General features: G+C 38.6%; 1 protein-coding gene across 1 annotated transcript in view; it reads right to left on the reverse strand.

Moving 5' to 3' along the window:
* Nucleotides 1-15,269, reverse strand: part of clmpb (CXADR like membrane protein b) — a 79,412-nt gene extending 64,143 nt beyond the window's left edge. The window contains exon 1 of the mRNA XM_017420110.3: nucleotides 14,544-15,269. Coding sequence (XP_017275599.1) covers nucleotides 14,544-14,592 — 49 coding nt within the window. The 5' untranslated portion in view covers nucleotides 14,593-15,269. The remainder of the gene's footprint in view (nucleotides 1-14,543) is intronic.
* Between the last annotated feature and the right edge of the window lie 6,900 nt (nucleotides 15,270-22,169).

Raw genomic sequence — 22,169 nt, forward strand, 5'->3', positions numbered from 1 at the left:
GACAAATTAATTTTGCCAATGCAAAACAATTTCTAGCAAATGTATCACAATAGATTATGAGCAGAGCAGAAGCATGGTTTGCTTCAGCATTTTTCTTCTGTTTCTATTTGCTGCGATTCAATGCACTTGGATAAACATGACCCGATGCTGCCTGTGATCTCCAGCTGTGCCGTGGGTCACACTGGCAAGGAAGAACCATAACGAGTGGGCAACCACTACAACAAAGATGGCCCTTTTATGTATTCTGACTGCAACACGACTAAGGTGCTTGGTGTTTGCTGAGACAGCAGATGACTTGCCTTGCTCCCTCTCGCCCCCTTGCTCAACCAGGGCAGGATAGACTTAATTGCCTCATTAGCAAAGAGGCCAACGAGGAGTCGGCCTCTTTCACATTGTTCAATGTCAAGAGTGCAACAGAGAGGAAAGGTTAATAGAGTAAACAGCATTTCCATCTCCTAAATGTAAAATAGTTTATTTTCTACTATGATGAGTGAGCAGTCAAAGGCCTCTTTTCATAACGGATTTGCAAATTTATGCATTTGGTTTTGTCTTATCTGCCCAATGCATTTTCCAGCAACTGTTCTTCCTAATTTTGGAGTGTAATGCAGCCTGCTGCTGCTGTGTTGTAACTCCCATAGCTTGCTCTTTAAAGCTTGGACCCATCTAGAAAGCAGAGTCATCACGCCAAGTTTAATTATTTTAAGAGCTTTAATTTGCAAACTCTGCTATTTCCTCTTCCGCAGCTTCTTTGGATGCAAGACAGCAAACCAAGCCAAAGGCAAACACTGTTGATTTTCCTCTTGAAGAAAGACACACAAAATAAAAAAAATATATATGTCTGCTGTTGAGAGAAAATATATCTGTTAAAAAAAAGAACACTGCATATTTGATCATTTTGAGAAATACATCAAACTTGTTGTACATCACAGCTTTCACTTGCAACTGTACCATTTTCATACTGGAACACATCACTATCCTCATCCAGAAATCACAGTACAATAACTTTGTGCTGAACATGACAGCTTGGACAACACTGCCAAACCATGAAAGGCATCTTGAATGTTGTCCTAAGCCCCTGTCTGCCTCTTGACAAGAGATGTGCTGCTATGTAAGTTGGTTCTGACAAAAATGCGTGACGGGCCAGGCTAAGCAGGCACAGTATGAGTCAAAAGCTGAAATGTTGTGTTATCATTGCTGAGCGAGCTATGGGTTGCGATTGCTAGAGAGTTATTGTTATCCTCTCAAAACACATTCAACTGCTGTATTGAATGCATAACCAGGGGAGCGTCACAACAACTATGGCTGCTGCACCAGAACACAAACACATCACACATTTACTTTATGCCCATAAATATTCACTGCTGCCTTTTTGGTCTTAGGGGAAATGTGATCTATTTTGAAAAAAAAACAAAAAACAACACAATACAGAAACCTTGAAAGGCATAAATGCATCATTCATGCTGTAAGTAATTCACGTTGTGGATTTTACCTGCCCTTACTGCAGGGCAGTTTAAGGCAGAGGGTACAATAAAAAATGTACAGCAACGCATCTGCATGAGCAATACAGCGTAAAGGCTCCATTTCATCAACAAGTCAAGTCTAACGAGTCGGAAAAAAAAGGTGGTGGTGCCATCTGCTCTGAACCGCTTTGCTTGGATAGGAAAAACAAAGTAGGAGGACAAGAGTGGAAAAAAAAGCTTTCTCAGCACTGACACTACAGTGTACTCTAACCAAAGCCTGAGTGCTGAAAAAAAAGTTTTATTTTTTTTAATCTCCTGTGGAAACAAACTTCCCCAGCCTTCCAGGCTTAATAAAAGGCACTGTACTCTTTACTGTAAACGACTGAAGGGAGTGCTGTAGTGCAATCATCGACAGTATATACTTAATTTGTGGACAGCCGAGCAATTGATCAGTGATATTTAGAGTACAGTGATTTGCTGTTCTATCAAAGACCAAATGGCTGGCATTGTGGTTGCATAATTAAAACATCCATCACACAGAATTCACGGGCAACTCTGGCAACCCTAGACTGGACCTAAATTATTGCATTTTACAGTTTCTACTGAATAGCAATTACACAAGGTAAGGTTCTGATGACGAAGGACTTTTCCCTGTAAAGAATTAATCAGCTGAGCGGCGTTTGTTGCAAAGATTTAAAGGTCATCTTCAGAGGTTTCTGTTAGCACATAAACAAATTAGGCAAAATTTTTAAACTCCCTGCATAATCAGCTTTACATTTTTTAACCAATGTACCAGCACACTTAGCGAGGAAAAGTTGGAAACAGTTCATGGCTTATCTGTTGTGGATAGCTTTTGAACATGAATAGAGTTTAATTTTAACCGGATTGATGAGCTAACTGCTTATCTGAGTGGGTTCAAGGCCAAAGTGGATTGCTGCCATCCTAAAAACATTTTCAATCTCAAAAATTTAGAAGCCTATCACTCAAACACTATTTTATAAACCTTTACATTGGTGCCAATTTTGCAATATGTGGTTATTTACATAAAATTAGTAAAATAGCATTTGCATCAAAAGCTATGCATTGTTTCAAAGTTTTGTCTTAAAACAGCTTCTATCCACTTTACTCGGACCACATTGAATTAGACCAATTAGAATATGGTTATTCTAACAGAAATATTATGGTATTTCTTCTGAAAGTGCCTTCTGGCTGCACTGGAAGTGCTACAGCGAGCAGCAGCTGCATTTGCAAATAATAATATAAAATTCTATAAAAATAATCATGTGACATCAAAGAAAAGGTTTATAAAATAAATTGTCCATGAACCACATGAAATCTTTTGAGACTGGAGTTATTTTAAGATGGCAGCAACTCATTTTGGTCTAACTGGCCCCACTCTGACTAGTCCTGACAGGTCAGGATTAAATTGTATTTCTCCAAACTGAGGATGTTCAAAGAGCTACATTGACAACGGGTAAGACATCAATTGTGTATAACCTTTCCACAGAACCCCTCTTCAAAAGGTCTGAACTGTCTCTTTAGGATACATCCTGGAAAGACAGCTGAGTCTTGAGCTGTATTAGGACTGGAACAGATTCTCTTCCAGATGGTCTTCAGGTAACCACTTTGTCAACTAACGCTGTAATCAATGGCCACCAAATTCCCTCTTTTCAACACACCATCCATCTTGAGGTCTTTCCAGGCTGCTCTGTGATGACCAAACGCAGTCGAAGATGAATGTCTGAAGGACAGGGGGGCCTCTGCTGATTAAAGTCACAAATGCTTTGGGGAAGACTGGTGAGCAAAGGAGGAAATGGAGTGAGACAATGGAGCACACGGGTTCAAAACACCTAATGGAGTGTCCTGCTTGCTGAGCTAATAGACTGCTTCAAATTGAAAGGAGCAGCAGGCGTCTAAATAGAGCGATGTGGAACATTTCCTCCTTTTCATTCAGTCAACTCCCAATTGAAAAAAAAAAAAACACAGGAGAGGAGGGGGATTGTGAAAATGTACACGGCCTGCCATTGTTTGGTGCAGTGCAAGTTGTTTTCATTCATCTAAAATCAATTTTCTTGAATTATGGCTGAATTCCATGTAGGGTAAAAGAAAACTGAATGTTTTGTGCAATAGTGCCATGCTGAAAAAACAAAATTCTGAGTTCCTTTTGGTTTTATAATTCTTTTCTTTGTGCGGATTTATGGGGAAAAGACTCCCCGCGGTCGCAGTCCAGCTGTGAGCTGTTTTTCTCGCTGATTCTCATCTCAGGTGCAGGAAACAATTTTATTGTCCAAGCTGAATCCTGAACATGAGAATCGATAACTGCAGTGTGGGAAGAGGCATCACACAGGTTGGGGTCTGACAGGTACACCCCACGACCAATTAAAGTGTTAAGCAACTGTGAGAAATGATCAATTATTGGCAGGGAGCTTGCAGGAATGATACTTGCTGAAAATACGAGGCAAACAAATGACTTAGCCAGCAATGAAAACACACTTTATGTCCAATTAAAGCTCCGTCTCCTGAGTAACTATGTAGCAGCAAAGCACCAGTCATGTTACATGGAACCCAGGTGATGGCAGGAGCTTTAACCTCTATTCATGTCACCACTGTGCTGCTCATAACTAGGGGTGGGGGTGAGAACCCATTTTAGATGCACTACATCGTGGACATGGGCGATTCTGAATTTTAAACAACATTTAACGGTAATCGGTGCTGCCACTTTAAGAAAGTCAGCAGACTAATTGCTGAGTAGTTCTGTTTGTCCTAGGAGCTGAAACTTGTTTTCACATATATTTTAAAATCTTTTCTTCACTGAACTCTGAAGAATATGTCTGTAGGCAATACTTAAAGTTATAACATGACTGCTTTTAGTAATGATATATTTGATTTGTATAAATTTCCAGCAATGAACACAATGCTAATCATGTTAGCGTTTCGATGGTGTTTTCAATGTTAAGTTAGCATCTGTGCTAATTGTCAGTCAGAAGCCTTTGAAAGTTTTTTTTGGCATATGCTCTTCTACACATATTGCATGCATATTTTGCATGCACATTTATAAATCCGTGTTTATTTATGTAAAATAAGTCATAATTATTTCAGTAAACTTGTATTTTCTGTTTCTCTATTTCAGTTTTGCAATGTTTGGGATAAACATAAGCTTACCAGCTGACTTCTGGTATTTTTTTTTCACAAAGCTAATAATCGAGATATATTGATAATCGTTTCATAATCACATCGCAGTGCTCGGAATCAGAATTAAATGGAATTGTAAAGTGCTGTTTTCCCCTTTGGTATCACTGATGAAAGCACTGTACTAAATTTGCTTTTTAATAAGATATGAATTTATGCTTCCTTAGCTGTGTATTTTTTATGCATAGCTGGACTGCACAGCTGCATAAAAAAGCAACAAAAAAAAACCAAGTGATATCCCTTGTTTCGGTGGCAGAACATTGATCAAAAGCGTGTTCCGCCTAAAGAAGAAAAGCACGCCTGCTTTATTCTGCACTGCCAGTTTTCACTTAAGCAGAAACAACTTGAAAGCGCCACAAAATGGGCTCAGATATGATAGCATCTCCGCCCCACCCCTGATAAACAAATCATTTTAAATTGTATTTTTGCAGGGTGTATGAATTTGCATCACCTTTGCGCTCACCACTGAATCCCATTTCAAGTGAAGCCTTTACCTGCCAAGAATTAATAAGACGGACCTGGAGGGGATGAATTCATGCAGGACTTCTCAGTGCTCCATCACCATGACAGCATCAGCATTTATCTCAGTTTTGCCTACTCTCTGATTTTGCTCACTGATTGCATAAAACAATCACAGACCCTGATTAAGATGCATTACTAATGCTTACAAGCAGCAAATCACTTCACATTTTCTCAGAAGTGAAAACTAAAACCACCACTTGCTTTATTGTCTTCTACATTTACTTACAATTGCAAATAAGGAGGAAGATCCTCCCTTTGGAGAAGTGTACAGAGGTGCAGAGACAGAGCTCAACCCAAAGATTTTATGTCATTGCTTCCTTTTGTTACAACTTTTAGCTTATAACAACAATTGAAAGGCTCTGCTTGAATTCACCAACGAGAAAGACAAAGGCAGCGAGGTCAAGTGATAAGGTTACAGGCTACTTTGCAAGGTGACCGATGCTATTGTCTTTGCTCCCCCGTGGCTGTCTCATAACACAACTGATCATAATCAACCTCATGGAGGGGAAAATGACCAGAATGGATGGAAAGGTTTTCATAATCATTTGTTCTTCTTTCTTAAAAAAACAGTCATATTTGTCACTCGCCACTGGCAATGGTGTTTTTGCTCACATTGGTGTGTGTGTTCTTGTTTCTGTCTGTTAGCAAAACAGACCATAAACCCCTGGACGAATGTTAATGAAACTTGCAGAATGTAACTGGACATACATCAACAACTGATTAACTTTTGGAGCCAACTCAACTCAAGATGGCTGCCACAGTCAACTGACCCTAGAAAACACACAAAGGGCTATCATTCACTCAGTTTTACAGATAATGAGGTAAAGTATGGTGTGGTAGTAGCTGAGACATATTCCAAAAACATACTTTAAGTGCTACATATAGCTTAAGATCTTGGCTTACAACATTTGTTTTAACTGTTGGCCTCAACCCCATTTGTCTGTTGGCAAAAAGTATTTCATGAACCAGTTAATTGATTTCATTGAAAATCTCAAAGTAATCATTAGATGTACATCTATAGTTGATTTTAATAGTCACCCCAATTCAAAATGGTCACCACTTGTAATCAACATTAGCCACCATTAAAAATGGCTATAACCTACAGGTATCAAACTAAAATTAGGTGTGGTAACAGCTGAGTGTCATTGTCATCACATACTCCAAGAGCTATATTTCAGCCAGTTTTACAGACATCAAGCCAAAATTTGGTTTAGTTGTAGCTGAGAGTCATTTACAACACATACTACAAGTAGTACTTGTAGTATAACTGTATAGTATAACTTGTAGTATAACTGTTGAAGTCAACCCTTTTTGTTTTCTAGCAAGGTATCTTATAAACTATGGGATGGATATCAATGAAACTTTCTGAAAGTAATCATTAAATGTACATCTTCAATGGATTAACCTTTGGAGTGAATCAAATTCAGGGTGACTGCCACAGTTAATCAACCTTAGTAAACACAGAATTGCAATTGCACAGATACTGAGCTAAAATCTGTTGAGGTAGTAGCTCAGAGTCATTCCCAACACATACTCTGAGCATGACATCTTGTAATATCACACAAGATTGCACATAAGTTTTTTTTTAAGTTTGACTAAACTGGTTACAACTCTGTCATTGCTCAATATCATATGAGCATAGTCCTAAACTCTGGCATGAAAAGTTGTAAGTGATCTGCATTCCTTCAAGAAACGATAGACTTTTCATTTTTAAGATGAATCAATCCACTTTTCTTACCCAAAACCCAAGCTGACTGATCAAGACTTAAATATTAATACCCAAACACACATTTGAACAAAAGAACTCTTCTTATAGGTAAAAAAAAACAACCCTGTTTTTTGTATCCTTACTTTTACCTGACAGCAGTTTTTGAAGGAAAATCCAATCTTCTGATACGTACACTAGTTTTAGACTTAACCAATGCAACATAAATCTTTTGAAGGAGAAGTTTAGGAGGACAGTGAGCACTGATGCTGATGGGTGAACAACACATTAAGGTTTTAGATTAGAAGGCAGGGTTTGTGTATTTTACCTGTCAGTTCTTACAACACAGGTTATTTCACAACTGATTTTCAAAAAATTATTCAACCTAGCTCACAATCTTTTCTTTGCCTTAACCAATTCCTGACAGTCGCCTCAGCTTGCAGCCATTCCTTTTACCGGTCACATGTGCACAGAGAAGTAGGAAAGGACAGGGGTTCAGTTTTAAAAACTTTTACTTTCATTTCTCACACTTAAAGGCTTGCATAAGACCTGCATGTACTGTATATAGTGGAACTGTCGAGCACTTATTCCCATGGTTGGCCTCTTTGATCATCAGATCAAGGCCTCCTGACTCAACTCTAATCTTATTTCAAAACTAGAGGTGACCAGGCTTTTATGGTTATACCTGATAAACTTTGGAATCCTAATTTTATATCCTTGGCTATTATTAATGTAATTTTTTGCATTTGAAGACAGGATACTATGTTTTTAAAATGTGTTTTTTTTTAAATATACAATGGTAACTTGTATGAATATATTTCTGTTTCATTTTGGTCCAATTTCTGCAACTCTTTGTAACTATTTGTTTAAAGAAGTGTTGCCTAATTACCTTTTTGATTAAAAAAAAAATGTAAAGAAGCCTAAAGTTTAGCTATGTAAGATTATTTTATTTCTGCACATATCCCTCAACATGTCAAACAGATGTCACGGTTTACAGACAAACATCACATGATTATGAGTCTCTTTCGTTCTTTTAAACTTAAACTGAAGTGAAACTGTAACAACGGCAGACATTTTAGGTCAAGCCACTCCAACTTGGGCCTCCGGGTAAAAACCCTGCACGTCGTTCTTCCAGCCTTCTCACGTGGAACTTGTTAGTTGTTAAAAGACCTTACCTGGCAGCGGATCATTATGCCAAAAAATGCAGCTAAAGCATTCTTGATCAAGAATAAAAAAAGAGACCATTTGGAATTGATAATAGATTGGAAAGTGATCATAAAAAATACCATCATGCTTTGGTTTCATAAAATTTAAGAGATGCAGGTGTAGGAATAAAAGGTTGGGGTAAATTTTCCTTCAGTTGATAAAACTGTGCACATATTTTTGATGTAATTTATATCTTTGTGAAACCTGTTTTGCCAACACTTGCTGGAAACCAAAAATTTAGGGTTTATCTACAAGTTGCAACATCCAACTATGATTCTCAACCTGGATTCAAATAGTAGTAGCTTGAAGAAAAATTTTGGTATCAGCTTTTTACAAATTAAACAACAAGCTAATTAACCATTATTAGCTGAACTGTAAATTGAATGTATAAAGTAGTCATGGCCAAAAAGTTGAGTGGTTCAAACAAATTTTGAACATATATGTCCTGGCTTCACCTTCCAGGTTCCCAAAGATTTTGGTGGAAACTGGAGTGAACAATGGTTAACCAACTTGATTACGGGTATTTAGGCACCATGACTGAAGTTTCTGTAGAACCTAGCAACCAGTGGTTAAAAACAAAACTTATGTCGAAACTGTATTCACGTGTTGTGAAACCAAAAAGAAAAAAAAAAGGAAGCCAAGACTTCAGTTTATGCCATGCTGTTTTTAGCAACAAATGAGTATGAAGATCTCATCTTAAATGGCACCCTTCAGCCATGATTAGATGTTTGGCTAGTTTGCTTATTTATGTCAGATATGATTATAAGCTTGTTCAACAGTTTGTTTTTCTATGTTTGTGTAACAAGTGCTACTTAGAGAGCTTAGTCATTTCTGTGATAGTACTTGTAATATTATTAGTATTGACTGTTGTGGCACCCAAATCATATTTGATATTTGTGTATTAGACATTCTTGTCTTCTGTTATTGTCACTCCAGTAGTTAAATTTGAAACATGCACGTTAGTTTAATTTTAAAGAGATTTTAAGCTCTACTTTTGGGCATTTTTAAAAATGGGAACATAACACTTGTCCAGCTCAGAGTACAACTTATTCTGACTGAAGTTAAGTTAAGCAGCCTATTGTCTACTTTTCTACTAATAAAAGAGGGTAAAGTTTCAGATTTTACAAGGTTGTTGTGATAAAAGTTAATGATCCTGGAAGTAAGATTTTGTCTAACTGCATTGTAGCCAAACAACAATCTATGTCTTATTGTCGAACAGAATGGTGTCTGTTATCAAATTCAGTGGAAAACAAAACTCAGCAAACAGATTTCACTGATTTGTTTTTATTTCTACACCTGGCACTTTCAGGGTTCTGTATTAAATAGATTTTTTTTGTTTTATAGAAGGGAGGGGGGGAGGGGGGAACATTAAAAAAATATATATTTTCTTACCAGATGTTTTTTATCAAATTAAAATCAGGTGCAGAGTGATTTTTAACTTAACAGAAGGCAATAAACATGTTTTAAGTATTGCAATGGAATTTGCAAACATTAGACGTTTCACGACTTGATCCAAAATTTACAAACTTCTTTGAAATAATTGTTGGCACAATGTCAGCTTTGTGATTTCAATCACTCAGAGTTTTAATAAGAAAATTAATCTCATGCCGAGTCTTTTGTACAGAATAACCAAAATCTGAAACTAAAAAAAAAATGCCCATTTCATTGTTTCGTCAAACAGCTGTACAGCGCAGCATACTAATGTGAAGTAATGTTATGCATAGGCTGCGCATGTGGCTCTAGTTAATGTGAATGTGAGCCTCCCCAGAACATCTGTCATAGATTAGCGGTAAAGTGAAATAGGCAGTTCCTGTTCATACATTCCAAAATAATCTGGCAGTAATTTTCCCCGTGAAGGATGAAAGAGGGAGGGTTTGTGGGTCAGAAGCACTACACAAACCCGACTCTGTCAAGGCATGTGTCTCGCATTTTACAGGATAAAAATGACAAAAGGCTCATACAGAGAAACGCTCCAGAGCTGGAAAAATTATAGGTGTGGCAGAAATTCACTACGGGAAAAAAAACATGAAGAAACTGTCAAAGAAATAATGTAGAAATGATCCATTCAAGGAAAACTCTACTAATCCCGCCAGTACGGCACATTATTTTCACTGCAACCTCTCTCGGCCCTCCGCTTCCAGGAATAAAAGCAAACTGTACAAAAATACACTTTCAGACATTTCCATTCAAAGCATAACATTCATTTCACTGCAACAGAATACAAAAGCCTCTGACTGAAAGCACCATAATCAATGAAAACACGAAGGATCCCTACGGTACAAAAAGACGGTGGCTTGTTATTCTGGGATGCGTGCTGTCATTCAAAGGCCTTACGCATCAGGGAGGAAAGTGCTTCGGAGGCAAATCAGTGTTTGTTAATGACATGGGTCATTTGTTCTGAGGACGGCCGGACCTTTGTACTCATCTGTAGGCCTCCTGTGTCACCCTGGGTGGAGGTTTTTGTTTTCGAAAGTGCTCTGCCCTTGCTGAGCCATTCAGTTTGGCCACCTCTGTCTTGAGTAATACAGTCTTCTCTCCATAAAAATCTGTTTCCACTTTGTACTGCATGTACTGAAGGTGGAAACAATGTCAAATATGTGGAGTTTTTAAATGATACGTGTCTGGTTTTTTTTGTTTTTTTTTTTAAATATGATGCCCCAGTCCAGAAATGGTTTACCTTTTTTAAAAGTTCCATGGAAAGGTTAGGAACAATTAATTTCTTACCCTTTGTAGACATCTAATTGAACAACCTTAATTTGGATAAATAGTGTAATTTTGAATGGATGGACAAGGTAATGGCTAGTTTGAGGGGGAACAAAATTGGTCCCCAATTGGTCTAGCGACTAGCATGTCAATCCGGTCAGAATTAAATGCTGATTCTCCAAATTGAGACTGTTCAAAGAGCTGTCTACAACAGGTAAGATATTAATTGTTTATAATCTTTCCACAGAACCCTACTTCAAGGGATCTCCCTTTAAATGAGAAATGAACTGGACTGCAAGTTGTCTTTTCTCTACTCTGAATATGAGAAGGTGGAATGTGTTTCGTCTGCACCATGTAAACATAAACAACATAAACATAACATTAATTAGACCTGCAGGTGAGAATGAATGTCCTCTAAATGTTCTTGCTTATACAAGTGCAGCTTGAAGGGTAACTCATTGTGCAATGCTCCATATTAGACATCCAAATCCAACAAAGCAAAGCTGCCAAATTTCTCCCACACCATCCAAATACAATATTTTCAAAAAAAAGAGGATATATATATACGAGATGTCAAGCGATAACTCTGTAGAATAATGTAAGTCAGGAAAAGATCAAAAGCCAGCCAGAACGCATGTTAACTCGACATCAAGAATCGAAAAGTCTCTGGGTTAGAATGTCAGAAGTCTCCGGCTGGCTCTGTGTGGGAGTGTGATTCAGGCACAAGCACATCAAGATGTCACTTCATAACCTCTGGCTCAGGAGGCTCCTGTCATCTTCACATTTCAGAGATCCTCTGCCTACCCCGGCAGACATGCTAAATATAGAATGGGGACAGAATTTCTGTTCGGAGCCACTGCTCTCTTTATCTACATCTAACACTAGCACACGTACACACATAGGCCCGACCATCTTCTCGCTGCTAGATACTCGCACACAAAAACAGCACATGCACTGATGTTCAGACTCTATTGTATTGCCACTATCACTCACAGTGCCAATTTGTTAGAGCCTTAAGTGAACAGACGACTCCACCGTGCGAGAGGTTTGGATCTCCTCTAAAAGCTGCTCATACTTTCCAATTACATTTCCGTCCAGTGACTCGCACTGTGTTATCACATCTTGGACAGTCAATTTAAAATTCACTCATTCAGAATTATTTAATCTGAGCACAAAAGACAGGCACTGAGCAATCAATCACTGGTCTTTACCTGGCTGAATCTCCAACTGCACCGTTCTGTGAGAGACTTACTTTATTTGACCTTGTTCTGTTTCTTACTTCGCCTGGGCCGTGTTACCGAAGGGAGTTATGGAACTCTCTGTGGCAATTAATTGTGCTACTTATCTGTAATGTGAACAGTGGATATTACATCTCCTACAGATATTAATTTAGGGATGCCTCCGGACTTTGAAGGCCAAAGTCAAATAAAAAGAAACAATAAGAACTATTGATTCTTCTATAATAAGATCTGTGCTCTTTTCTTTTTTTTTTACTTTTAGCCATGGAGCGGATCTTGAATCAACACTTAGTACAATTTTGGGAAGACATCATTTTGACAAAGACTTGGCTGCAGCATTTTTTTTTAAACATACATACAAGGTTATTGTTTTCAGCTGAGTAAATTGCATTATTCCAAATGTTGAAAAAAAGGAAAGAAAATGCCTCACCATGGCAACAACAAGTCTTTTAATGCTTTAGGCAGAAGTATTGTGGAAAATGGACCAAAAATATTAGTTCAGAAGACACTATTTTTTGTATATTTTAATGTTGTAATGTTTCCAACTTCCCCAAAAAGAATTAGCTGCTTTTTTGTCTTCAGGATCAAGATTGTGGTGTTGCAATAACCTACATGTTTAGATCCAGATATGATCCAGTTCAAAAGGGTTGAAGACCTACAGTAAATCTAAAATGTGCACTGTGATGCACAGTCCAGAGCACAGTATGAGGACAGATGACCATCATCACTGACCCTTTTCTGTAAGGTTTTTGTTAGTGAAACAAAACTTATCAATGTATGCTTATTGCTAGATCGCTATTGCAAAGGACTGCGATAAATTCCAGACAAAAATACAAACTGATTGCCAATGATATACTTGGCAATCAGATGAACCTCCATTACCCAAAACCATAGACTGCATATATCAAGACCTCCAATGTGAATCTGTAAGTTGAAGCCAGAATGGGACCACCTTCCTCGTAGGTTGGTTTTAAGACCCACCCATTTCACAAAAATCATTGGACTATTGCCCTTGATTTATAAAAAAAAAACCCACTTCATATTATTCTTTTCACATGTTTACTCTTGTCAATTCATGTAGTCCTTACCTTGTTGTTGTATGTTCAAATATAAATTTTCCAACACATTAAGCCATGCTTAGTCATTTCATGCTTAAATAAAAGGTCATGTTTGTGTGACAGTGAGACTTAATGCCTTACATCCCTAGTGCTCAGACTCTGGTCCCAAAAACACAACATGGGAGCTCCTTTAAACCCTGTTCCTGCTCACTTCCCAGCAACTGAGCAGGAACAGGAAGGGGACACTTGGTCTATAATATATATATAAAGTCTGTGCCCTCAAGCCAATTTAAATAACTGTGGCTGAAATGCCACATGAAGAAAAAGCAAAAAAACATGAAGAAAAAGCAGAAAGGTGAGGAAAATGCAGCTTTACCTAACAGATAGCATCATTGCAATATTTAACTATATCATGTTTTCCTAAAATGATGCAACCCTTTACCCTCATATTCACAGTGGACTTGAACCTTTCCCTGAACTTATCTGTGCACTCTACAAACACACACACACCACAACAACAAACTGAACAATTATACAGGCTTCAGCTAAAACCACATCAAGCACGAGCAAATAACATTGCCTGTACTTTAAAGAGTGTGTTTACTGGCGTGACAACTAATATCATATGCTGAAGTCTTTTGCGTTTTCCTCTCTGTTTCACTGCAAGTGTGAAGACTGCTGTGAGAGGTGCGGTGTGACACCACTTTCTGGAAGTAATTTTAACCTCTGGCTCACAGTCGCAACGGAAACTTCCAGTCTGTGGGGTCACAGTGGAATTAAACATTCCTCAGTTAGGCTGCGGAGTGGAGACCCCTTCGGGCTCCCAACATCACACTGCCACAGCTATAAGAGGAGCATTAATTAGCGGTGGCAATAAAAGAAATGTGTTGTTATCAGTGCATTCTTATAGGAAGATAATAACTAAAAATGGTATGAATATAATAAACTACATCTTCTAAGTGTAGCCTACTCAGCCTAACTGTTGACTTAAGTTTAAAAGTGGCAAAAAAAGAAGAAGATGGATTTATAGCAGGCCTTTCTCTGAAGATTGTAAGTCAATACAAACACAAAGCAGACAGGGTCAATAAAAACTGAGCAGCACTTTTAAAGGGAGGGGTCAGGTGAACTTTCATCTCTTTTAATTCTCAGATCTCCCTACAGGAAAAAAAATAAATAAATAAATTATGCTCGACCTCTTTTCTTTTAAAAACAGGCATGAATATGAACCCCAGTTTCTTAAAATAGCCTCTTCACACACACACACATCACAACGTGCGAAGGCTCACTTACTATGAGGGAATTAAACAAAAAAAGAAAAGAAAAGAAGAATATATTCTGACATCATTCTGAATCGAACGAGGACAGATCTGTTGAGCAATAAAACAAACATATATGTAGTTGAGCCCGATAAGTGTATGAGCCCAAGAATTGTTCATTTCTGACAAAGAAAAGTCTGACTTACCCAGGAACAAAGAGCGTATTGTTGCAGACATCACGGCTGGAAATCCCATAATATAACGCACCGGGGCTGGAAACAATGCGCTCAGACTGCCGTCCGACTCATTCGGCTGACCTAAGCGCAGCGGCAGGCACGACGAGGCGGCACCGTCAGCGACCTGAAACCACACACAAAACGGCTCTTCGTGGAGAGTACGCGTCCAAGGACATCATATGGCGCACACGCCCGACGCATCTAAGCCTCCCGAGGGGAAGAGGAAGGTGAGCGAGAGGGGGATGAAGAAGAAACGTGGCTCCTGCTCCTCATTGTTGTCATCGCGGGCGTCAAAATCAAAGTTGGCCCCCCCGTCCTTCCCTCCGCGGCTGTCTGCTTGTGGGACGTGTCGTCTCGGGGTCCCCTCTCAAGTCTCCTCCTCGGGCAGACTCTCCTCATCTCCTCCTCCGCTGCACAAAACGCCGAAAAGGAGGAGGAGGAGGAGGGGGAGGAGGGCGAAGAGGTGGATGATGATGGGGGAGATGCTGAAGGATGGAGACCTCTAGAGTCTGAAGTTCTCTTACGCAGCCGGAGGATCCTGCAACATCACATGAAAGGCTGCCAGTCCTCTTCGGAGACTGTTATAAAGACTCACCAAACACGTCTAACTACATAAAACACTCAGGACTCAGTTGAGTTTTTGGGGGGTTTTTGTTTTCCCCTCTATTTTTGTCAGGGTGGAGCATGGCGAACCCAGAATGCAGACTCACGAAAAATGGGGAGAAAAAGAAAATAAAAATAAATAATTTTTAAACAACAGAACAAGAAAACAAAAAGCTGACGGGGCAGCAAAACAAAACGTAACAAAATCCTAAGTAAGACCAAAAAAAAGAAAAAAGAAGGCGAGGCAAGGAACGAGAACAACGGGAGATTAGAGACAATGACCCAGCTAGGAAGTGGAGAAAGTGACCAGGTTTTAAAGCTGAGGGTAATTAGGGGAAGTGGGCACAGGTGAGTGATTACAAACTAGCAACAGGTGAAGATGGGCGTGGTGGGTAGACAAGAGATAAACAGAGGAGAAGTGAATGATGACAGAACACAAGAGGCAGAAACAATACAAAGACAAAACATGACAACAATAACCATAAATGCAAAAGAAATCTCAAAGAAAAAAACAAAACAAAACAAAACCCAAATCCTGACAATTTTATGTTTGGTTAGAGACATCCATGTAACCATAGTATGAGTTGTTTACCAATACATGAAATCAGTCAACAGCGTTAAAGACACTCACTGAAAACTATCAAATCAAAGCAGCACTAACTCAACTATATCAAACGGTGCAGCTCGAAAGAGGTTACTCCTGCGGTTTTTCCAGTTATGTTGATTATGCAGTTCTGAAGTGAGGGTAGGCGCTCAGTGTAAACAAAGCACTCGACTGACTCCAGCTTGAGTCACGTGATTCACCTTTGTTTAGCCGGTTGTCTTTGTGGGCAAACAAATATGAAGGAGTCGGAAAGGTGTAGAATCTAAGAGAAGAAATTTACGTGGAAATATAAGAGTGAACCTGCTGCTAAACGCAAAAGAAAGATTAAAGTGTAACTGAGCCCCCTGTCAAAGCTTTAAGCCTGCCCCCAGGCAGATTTTGACAAGTCCACCAAAGTGGGCGGAGCCAAGAGACACTGATAGGGGGGTGGAGTCTGGGCATGAGCAGAGGACGTTGAGGGGGGGGTTGTCAGGACAACGGAACGTAACAGCTAGCTAATTTGTCATATAGTGAAACGTGGAGAGTGACCAGAGTGACGCAGGTAGTTTTGCCACAGAACAGTCTTTCGAGGTGGAGCATTTTTCACCACCCTCGTCACCACAGTTTAAGGGAGGGTTTGTGGAGCTCAGCGGCCACATTGGTTCGAGCTACTGGCTCAAGGCGCTGAGTCGCGGACGCTCGAAGTCGGCCCTGCCGAGGCAGTGGAGGACAGAGACTTTTATACCTGAACTTTGGTCTGTGACGAAGTTGTACCAAGCTGTACCGCTGCAGCCAATAAGAAAATTCAACCGTTTGACCAAAGGAGGGCAGTAGTGAGCACACAACTTTCCACGAAACTGTCAAAATTCGCACAGGAAAATAAAGATAGAACCCTAAATAACCTGTTTGGAGGTTAGTTACACTTTAGGTAAGTAACTGTGGAAACTAAATATTAGCGATCAAGCAGTGTGGAGAAGCGCCATAAAGACAGAGCTCAGCATTCAAACACAGGTGGCTTTTGCAAAATTTCTTCTGGACAAGTAAGTTTACTGTTTCAACCTAACCTGTCTAAATATCTGCATACTTTACTGAATACATCTGTCCAAAAATATGAACCAATACGTCAAAATTGTCTGACTTCCTCGCCCCAAAAGGCTCTTTCATTCACTTTGGCTGTTTCTGTAGCAAAACACATGCATGTGGTAATTAGCAGCCATTCAAAGATTTTGCTTACAAACCTTTACTTTAAGAACACATTACCATTGATATCAGAAATAACTTTGTGCAGATTTTGTTTCTTACTATATGATTTTCATGACGTTACAATACTGCCTTTAGTTTAAGGGCCTAACATTCCTTGAAAGAATTGCATATTGCCCAACAACTTACATGCCAGGGTTTTAAACAAAAAATCATCTTATGCTGAGTAATGACAGAGTTAGAGCCATTTTGGTCAAACCTTGCAGGTGATGTTATGTGCAATGCTGCATGATATTGTGAGATCTTGCAAGATGCGTTAGCCCTCAGAATAGATGTTGGGGATAACTGTCTTCTACTGCCCCTCTAAATTTATCACTTTCTGGGAAATTTATCGAGTGGTTCATATATATTTTTGCCAAGAGTGCAGACAAACAAACACATACATAAATGTGCTTACACACACAGGCAAAAACATAATCACCCTTTTAGTTAGTGGTGGATCAGTAGGGAATAATAACTGCTGATTGAGCCCCAACTATGCATAGAATTCATACTGTTTTAAGAACTGATTATTCCCTCAGATACTGACTAGGCTACAGATGCAAAGATGCAGCTTTTTCTGTGTCCAGTGTTCCTACCCTTTTTTCATTTCGGTTTACATTCAGGATTTCAGATTTTTTTTTTGATACTTTTGGATGGATTTTAATGAAACTTTCAAAAATAATCATTAGATGAACATCTACAGCTGATTAATTTTTGGAGTCAATCCAATTCAAAATGGTCACCACAGCTGATTAACTCATGAAAACAAGCAAACATGACAATAGCTCAGTCAAGTTTACAGATATTGAGCAAAAGTCTAGTGTGATAGTAATGGAGCGTCATCCCCAGCACACACTCCAAGCATGAACTTTGCATAAAACCTTTGCTTGAAACTTTGCTAATAGTAATAACTATTGAAATCAATTCTGTCTGTCTGTGAGCCAAATATCTTATGAATCACTGGACAGATTTTCTTAAAACTCAGAAAGTAATCGTTGAATGTACATGTACAACTGATTAACTTTTAGATTCAAGCCGTTAGCACCCAAAGTTTAAGTCCTTGCATAATCTGTTAGGCCTGAGAGTGTATGTGGGGGGGATGACTCTCAGCTAGCAACAAATCAAATCTTAGCTCAATATCTGTAGAAATGTTATATAAAAGAATATATAAAAGAAACTGAAGAAAATGGTGAAGAAATTTTGTCCACAACTTTTTATTCATTGTAGAAATATGGAGTAAAAATGGTAGTACATGCATGTTGTATTATAGAATTCCTCCTTGCTACCAAAATTATAACAAAAAAGTTACCTTCGGTCTTAAAGAGCTATGTTTTATCTACTTATATTTATGCTATTACATGCTCTAATAGATTTGCAACAGATTTTGACAAAAGTTAGTTTTCTAATCCAGCCTACTAACTTGGTCTCATAGCCTGACCGATTAATATTGCATATGAATGACTTGCTGTTGTCATAATACTATGAATTCTTGGTGGTTTAGCATTATATGGCATATAAAATAGTTAGAGTTGGAATAAAAATCTAGAGCACTGTGTCATTTTTTTGACTCTATCTGGTGTAAAATAACATGAGAGTAGCACAAAGGACATTTTCAGCAATTTCCCACTATTTTACCCGCTTCAAGCTTTTCGGCGATCCTTAACAGAAGATCTTATTTTCTTGTGAATTACAGCTGCATTCCCACAACTGCAGTAATTACACTAACCTAAAACGCCATTCTAACCACAACTCTTACTATTCTAACAAGCTGGACACGTGTAAAAATAATGTGAAGACGAAACTCCCAGGAACATTTGCTGATTTAATGAGACCGCTGGATGACAGGCTGCTATGCTGCCATGTCAAGTGGGCCCCGTGAGAAACACCAACCCTGTCATTAGCAAACACCTGAGCTACAGCTGCCGTGATGCTTGTCAGGTGAAACTGCATCTAATGACATCAGCTTGAAACATGACAAAAAATAGTTTCTTTCTCATGTCAGTAAAACAATCAGATACAGCCCCATCAACACAAAATACAAAACTTCATTTTAAAGATACAAGGTAAGACAATCATGAGCTTGAACCTAAAAAAATCTTTAGTATTTAGTATTTTCTTTAGTATTCAATAAATTGCTATGAGATTAGTTGTACCATGAGCTGCTGCTATGCTTTAATAGAATGACTGCAACTCTTCCCATTCAACATGTTTCTTTCAAATAACAGAAGGGAGGTGAAAACAAACACATAGAGACGAGGATGTGGCTGACTGCCTGCAAACTGAGTCTGAGACTGAGAACTCAGTCTTGTTTTCATTCTCTTGTATGTTGCAACTTGATTTCATAGAAATGCATGCAGTCGGCATGACTTCTTTAACGGCACTATGTAGTGATGGCTGGCTGGTGCTGAAATTAAACTGGAATTACAGTCATTCGCTTTCATGTCGTGATACAAAGCTTTTCCGATTTAGATAACAAAAATAGGACAAAAAAAACACATTTGAGAAGAGGAATGACTACAGCGACATAATAGGGTCACACAACTGAGGAAGAAGACTTTTCTTTGTTGTTTTTTGTACAATTTAAATAATAAAGTCAAAAAGGTGAGAATAAAAGTTGGGATAGTATTTCCAAAATGAAGTCAAAATGGTAAAAGTTAAGTTGTTACTTTAAAATGAACAGTTAAATCCCAAAACCAAATGAAATACTGTACCATAACCATTACAGGTTTTTGGTAACCACTCATCCACTGATTTTTTTTTTGGAGTTTAATTAAAGTCCGTCCAGTTTGTCATGGGATATTTTGCTAACAAAAGACAAATAAACACTTGCACACACAGGCAGATTCAGTTATATTATTGACAGGCTTTTATGGCAACAGGTGATGATAAAAAATGGAACATTTACGGTAACATTTGAGGGCACAATGGGGTTCGCTTTCTCAACATTTTAACTGTAATCTTGCCACTTGGACTTTAATCTCAAATCCTTTTTTACCTAAATGACTTTAATCCATTGCCGTAAAAGAGAGGAAAGCTGTGCTCCATTCATGTATGTTGGTACTGGCATCCTGTAGAGTGTTTAATGAGTGAAACGGCAAAGTGTATTTTTAAACCGCATCCTAAAATTTTGGATGTGGGGTGCTACATAGCATCACTTCAGCCAGTGATGCAGCTTTACGTTTTCATAAACAACAGATAGACAGTTTGAAGTGTGTCTTCCACAAGTCCTTTTTTGTTGTCATGTAGCTTTTGTTAAAAAAGCAGAGTAGATCCCAGATTTCAAACTTTGTTTTCCCTCTTTTTGGTCACACTGAATATGGTTACATTTATACACTGTAATAACTTGTTTAGGGCTGAAAATGGTTATGGTTTGGCCAAGAAACACAGCCTCTGAAAACCTTATCTTTCCCAGGAAAAACAGCATGACTGGGTTGGAATTCTTCTCTGTTCTTATGGGTAAAAATATAAAATAACACCTAAATTTGGCTTCTGTAAAAGAAAAATGGCAGTAAATGAGCTGGCAATTCATAACTAGTCTTGTTCATATATCATTGTTGTTCTCAAATGGTTTTCCCAATCGTCACCCAGGTACTGTACAATGTCCAGTTCCTTCTCTTTTGTTTACGCTTGTATGTTTTCTAACATTGCAAAAGAGTTTTTAAGATCAGAATTTCACAGTTATGTGTTATTCATTAAGAATTTGGCTTGTCAGAGTATGTGGGTAGGACTTTACGAGAAAAACATCATCCTTTGACTCCAAGACGCGATTTATTTTCTGGGCTTTTTATATTTTCAGCCTATGATTCATGACTATGATCAAAGGCGGTTCAACATCTGTTTAGATCCAGAAGGTACATTTGTTTTTGCTTAATATGTTTTTTTTCCTTTAATTTGTCCACCAGATTCTCAATCTCAGGATTATTCCATCAATCTTTTTCAAAACTGCCACACTGTGTTTATCCCCTCAGAGGCTTTTGGGTAAGATACTTTGCAAGAGCAGAATAGCCTAAGTTGAGTAACAACAAACAGCAAAAATGAGAAGTACGGTTGTGTTCTGATGGCTGCTCTCCGACCCAGAGAGAAATTAATCCTCCCCCTCTTCTCTGTCTCAACAATCAACAGAAATAACAAAAGGATTTTCACTCGCCTGCGGCCACACTCACTCTCTGGCTCTGCCTTTCCCTGCCTCAAGTGGCCCACTCTTCAGCACCAGCCTTCATTCTCTCCTTTCCGTTCCAATAACTAGATAGCTTGAAACAATGTCTCACACGCACAAGTAGACACACATACACCCACTCGTCTCTGACTTTTGTAGTACAGGCACAGACAAAGATGCAGAAACAAACAAATGGGGGGGGATCAGACTCAGACTGCACAAAAAAAAAAGAAAAACACCACAATTTCAGATGTTGCAAGAGACATTTAACACTGGGTGAGGGTGATGTCTTCAGTCTTGTGTAGCCAAGTTGTTTGGTTATAGTTGCCCGCTTTTTGGTTTTGTTTTCAGTATTTTCAGTGAAATGTAAAAGGTCATAGACTGATTGCAACTCTTCTCCACAAAGGTTTGCAGAAGTGAGCCACAAAACAGTGCAGTGAAGTACAAAACGAAAAGCCACTAAAATCCACTGCAATAGCAGCCGTGAAATAGCTACGGATGTGCCGGCTTTACCAGACACGATTCCTTCTCCAGCCACATAAGTTGGGTTGTAAACCAAATCTAAAAGAAAAAGAACTAGAGCCTACGAAGCGCTTAGAAATGTTCCAGTTGCAAAAAATTAAATATTTTTCCTATAAGGTTTTATTTTGTTTGTCAAAAATACTACCTCGATTCCCGGAAGGTGCCAGTGGATGAATGAAACCTGCCCTTAGCGGGATGGTAGGTTCACAAAGTTGCTTAAAGGACCAACAGTTACCATCTTAGACTTAATATAATTTAATTGAAGACAGTTGCTACAGATCCAGCTAATAACTAATTGAACATGGATCTGACAGATGGGGACGTCAGGACTCATTGTCATGTAGATCTGTATATCAGCTGCATAACACTGAAATTAAACATTTTTTTGGAGATGAAAATACATGTACATGTAAAATTGGTACGAAGATCGGTCATTGTGGAACTCCACAATTAATAGGAGCTGTAGTGGGGGTTAAACTCCCACTTTATC

The sequence above is a fragment of the Kryptolebias marmoratus genome, linkage group LG2 (genome assembly GCF_001649575.2).
Source record: "Kryptolebias marmoratus isolate JLee-2015 linkage group LG2, ASM164957v2, whole genome shotgun sequence".
NCBI lineage: Eukaryota > Metazoa > Chordata > Actinopteri > Cyprinodontiformes > Rivulidae > Kryptolebias > Kryptolebias marmoratus.